General features: G+C 32.5%; 1 protein-coding gene across 6 annotated transcripts; it reads left to right on the top strand.

Annotated features, from left to right (window-relative positions):
• LOC113854702 (probable E3 ubiquitin-protein ligase RHB1A) lies at window positions 1-2,722 on the top strand. Of its 6 annotated transcripts, none has more exons than XM_027485864.1 (6): window positions 50-127; window positions 491-596; window positions 685-809; window positions 1,465-1,891; window positions 2,022-2,131; window positions 2,220-2,627. In XM_027485864.1, the coding sequence occupies exons 3-6, from the start codon at window positions 741-743 to the stop codon at window positions 2,247-2,249; spliced, it is 636 nt and encodes a 211-aa protein (XP_027341665.1). In that variant the 5' UTR covers window positions 50-127; window positions 491-596; window positions 685-740; the 3' UTR covers window positions 2,250-2,627. The 6 variants fall into 6 exon arrangements, with proteins under 6 accessions (XP_027341664.1, XP_027341668.1, XP_027341670.1 ...); XM_027485865.1 differs by having other exon boundaries at window positions 112-127; window positions 495-596; XM_027485863.1 differs by lacking the exon at window positions 491-596 and having other exon boundaries at window positions 1-127; window positions 2,220-2,644.
• The last annotated feature ends 1,604 nt before the right edge of the window (window positions 2,723-4,326 follow it).

Genomic DNA, 4,326 nt, shown 5'->3' with positions numbered 1-4,326 from the left:
TGCACTCGCACACACACCAACACATCATCATGTCAAATACCAACGAAAGCAACTACTCACGCAGTTTCTTCTTCTTCTTCTTCTCCTTCTGTTGCTGAATTCCGATTTTTCAATTCTCAATCTCAAGGTACAAACCTACCTCATCAATCCTTTTCTTCTCCTGATTTCGGACTCATCGGTTCCTCATATCCTATCTTTTTCCTTGCTTTTCAGCTCAACTATTCAATACTGTTTTTTAATTTTTAATTTTCGTATCCAATTATCGTTTTTTTTCCTCTCTTTTTTTTTCGGTCGCTTGATGATAGTTTTGAATTGAATTCCTTGAAATTCCGCATAAAATTTACCTGTTACGCTTCTTTATTAATCACTGTGTTTAAGTTTCGAATTAATCGTGGCTTATTCTTATTGTTTTGCTTTGTTTAAGTGTTTTCCTTTTCTTCTTTTCGAACTGGTAATTGGTCTTGATGAATTGGACTGTGCTTTTGAAAAGCTAGGTATTATTACTCTCTTTCGGCGAGGTGGAGTAATTTCCACGCACGCACGCACGATCGTGAATTTGCGATAACTAAATTCCTTTCTCTCTCTCCTGCGTGTGTGTGTATATATATGCTTAAATGTAAAATCCTGCTGTTAAATTAATTAATTAATTATCTAAAGGGATTGGGCATATATATTTTGATGAAGGTGAAAAGATGCACCCCGTGCCAATAGCTATTTTCCGGTGCTGGAGATAAGGCGTGATGGGCGGTTGCTGCTGTTGTTGTTCTTCTAAGGAGACCGTATTGAGCGCTCCACCTGCGTATTATTATGTCAGTATATTTTTCTTCATATTTGAGTTTTTTTTTTGTGTGTGTGTGTGTGTGTGTGAAGCATTTAATTTAATTGTTGCGGGATATGCATCGATTTCACTGCTTTGATTAGGTTACAAAATTTTCCAATAATTAATATTCATTGGTGTCTCGTCAGCTAACCCAAAAACGGAGGTGAAGATGCTTATAACTCGGTTTGCTACCTACCAAGGGATGGTCATGGTTTAAGTGTATTATCGATGAAGTTTGTCATGTGGGAAAAGAAATGGATAATAAGTTAAGTAGATGAGTTTATGGTCCTCCATATAGAAGCATCTAATTGATCCTTCAGTGATAACTGAATACGATCAGTTACGTCTTTTTAGGAACTAATTTGATGTCACTTTGAGAACTAATTTAACGTCATAACAATATTGAAAGACTAGTTTGATGCATTTGTGAGTGGAGGACCAAGTACCAACCTGTTGACACGTAATTTTTAAGAGGGTTGTAATGGATAATTTGCCCTTGGTATAATAATTAGAACAGATAACGTGGACCTTTTTATGTTTTGTTCGATGAGGTTTTGAAGTCTGAATTGCTTTCCATAGTTTATTCTCTTTGGTTGTGCAATCAATAGGTTATTAATATTGCTTTATTTGTTGCATTCTCTCAGCAGTATCCTAGAGCATCAGATGAGCATGTTCCTCTATCATCTCACCCGGGTGCTGCTTCTGCTTTCTCTGGGAGGCTCTTGGTTGACACTAATCTAGATACTTCGAGTCCTGATACTTATAGACCTCCTCCTGCTCCCATCCCTTTCAATGTTACCACTCAAACTCCACCTTTGGCTCAAGAAATTCGTGGTGACAAGAACAATACATCCTTGCATTCTACAAATTCGAATTCTAATTCAATTCAAGAACCAGTTGCTGGGGACAATCATGGGACCTCAGTTAAGTTGGAAGACCTAAAGGAATCAGGATGCAAAGTTCAGACTGATCTAGAAATAGATTCAGCAAAGGATTCTGAAATTGAACTTCCAAAGTTGGGAGAATCTATAAATTTAGAAGAGGAGGATGCATGCCCAATTTGTTTAGAGGGTAATGTTGTCACAACTTTATTTAATGTCTTTAGATTATGGTATTTATGAAGCCATTTATTATGTGACAGTTATCATATTTTTGGTTAAAATTGAGAATTGTTGATGGACGTGTCTTTTTATTCTAGCAGAGTATGATGCAGAGAACCCAAAGCTTGCCACAAAATGTGATCATCATTTTCACCTTGCATGCATTCTGGAGTGGATGGAAAGAAGTGAAACTTGCCCTGTGTGTGATCAGGTATCTCCCAGTCATTCCCAATTTCCCATCTATCTTGAGATCTTTGTAAGATGCCCTTACGAATACGATATTTTTTTCTTTGATGCAGGATTTGGTTTTCAACCCTCCCATTGAATAATACATAACGCAGGAGTTCAAATACAATGTGTAGCGTTTGAGAAGCTAAATTACAAAAACATGAGTTCAATATTGTAATCCGTAGCAACCCGAGCGTATGGCTGTATTTTGATTGTTTTGGCTTTGTAGTTTCTTGAGGGTTTATTCCATTTTTTATGCATAGTCCCTTGTGTTGGTTACAGGAAATTAAAGGAAAGTAGAATGATCTCTTTTCATAGTTTTTCAATTAGAATGTTAAAAGTGATATCTGGATACTATTTGCGAAACAGATCAATCGTTGCGATATTTCGTTCTTCTCTTGTTGTGGATTATTTGACTCTTGTTATATTGTCAGAGAATGATAGAATGCTCGCGCTTTCTTTGTACTGCTTTCATCTTGTATATAAATTTTTTTGGTAGATCCATAATTTTTATTTAAATTATGTTATTCTGTAGATCGCATGGAATGATGAAGACGACAAATTATAGTTGTTTGCTTATTCCACTGCCGTTTTGGGTATGCTGTCGCTTATTGGTTTCCCATGGAAGGATGACCTGTTCCTTTTCGAAAGAAACATGCGGATTAACGACGGATTATTATACCAGTTGTGTTCATAAAGGAGAGTCTGCTGGCAAAAATTTCTTTACCTTGTGTGGATAAAGAGGGTTAAGGGAACGTTAAAACACTTTTTAATATATTTTTAATTATTAATTAAAATTTATAAAAGTACAATAAAAAATATTTATTGAAGTGTAAAATTTACATGATTTTATTATTTTTAATAAATTTAATCTATATTATAACCAATGTTTACAGTTAGCCAAATGCCCGTTTGGTGTGTTGCGGCTTGCATTGTTGGTTATGCTCCCAGGTTGCTTTAGTTCATGACTTTAGGTTTGTGGTAAAAAAAAAGTGTCCTGAGATGGCAAAATCTAATCCGTAAAAAACTCAGTTTAAAAGTGAGCTAGTTTAAACTATTTTAAGTTTCTAGCTAAATCTGCGTAAGAGTGGGCTAGCGGGCTAATAGCCTGTCAAAAATAAAAAATTAAAAATTAGTGAGCCATTTAATTAATAGGTCAGTCTACCAAAAAAAATTACAATAAATAATAATAAAAATATTTTAAATATCTTTATATTAATAAAAATTAATATTTAACTAATAAATAATTATTTTTTAAATTTTAAAAATAAAAAATGGGAATCGACAGACCAATTTGTCTCGGCCTGCTATTAGGTCGCATTTTGACAGATTAAAACATGATAAACTAAATGGATAATTAAATTTAAATCACTCCGCCAAACTCGTCAAATTTAGTGAGTTAAACGAGTCAACTAGTCGAGTCAAACCCATTTTGACAATCCTAATTTTTGTATACTCATTAAAAACGCAATCATAGTTAATGGTGTTGAAATAAATGTGAATTTAAAACCATTCAAACTTTACAAATATATATATATATATATATATATATAAACTAGTAAATATGTCATACATTGTACGGGTTTGTTTTATTTATATTAAATAAATTTATGAAATATTTTTTTATACACAATATTTTTTGTATATCCTACATATTTTTCATCATTTTCAATACTAAGAATTTTTATTCTTTTTATTATCGTTACGGTAGACATTGCAATGTATAACTGATCATGACTAAATAAAGGTTTTGACAAATATAGTCTAACATAATTTAATGATTATCCTTAACTTTTGTTTATTGTTATCGCATAACCTGCCTTTATTGAAAATTTGTTTTTTCCTTAAAAGAAAAAGCTATTTGAAATTACTTGTTGTCAAAACTACATGCGAAATAAGTATTTTAACATCAATGTTGCTTCTTGTAATTATTTTTGCTTCAATTATCCACTCTTCTAAATGCATGATAAGAGGTCTTGTTCTATTATATATTCCTAATATAAGATTGATATTTCTAAGTAGCATAATTGATATTTCTTCTTTGAGTTGCAAGCAATGGGAGAAATCATTAAAATTTAAAGTATTCAAGAATTATACGGGATATATAAGCTTTTATTCGGTGATTTTATCAATTGTTTTGTCAATCACATCAAAATTTCTATAATATTTTATTGACTC

Source organism: Abrus precatorius, unplaced genomic scaffold, assembly GCF_003935025.1.
Source record: "Abrus precatorius isolate BTA unplaced genomic scaffold, Abrus_2018 Scaffold11, whole genome shotgun sequence".
Lineage (NCBI taxonomy): Eukaryota > Viridiplantae > Streptophyta > Magnoliopsida > Fabales > Fabaceae > Abrus > Abrus precatorius.
Note: the sequence above shows the minus strand (reverse complement) of the source record. Positions and strands in the feature narration are given on the sequence as shown.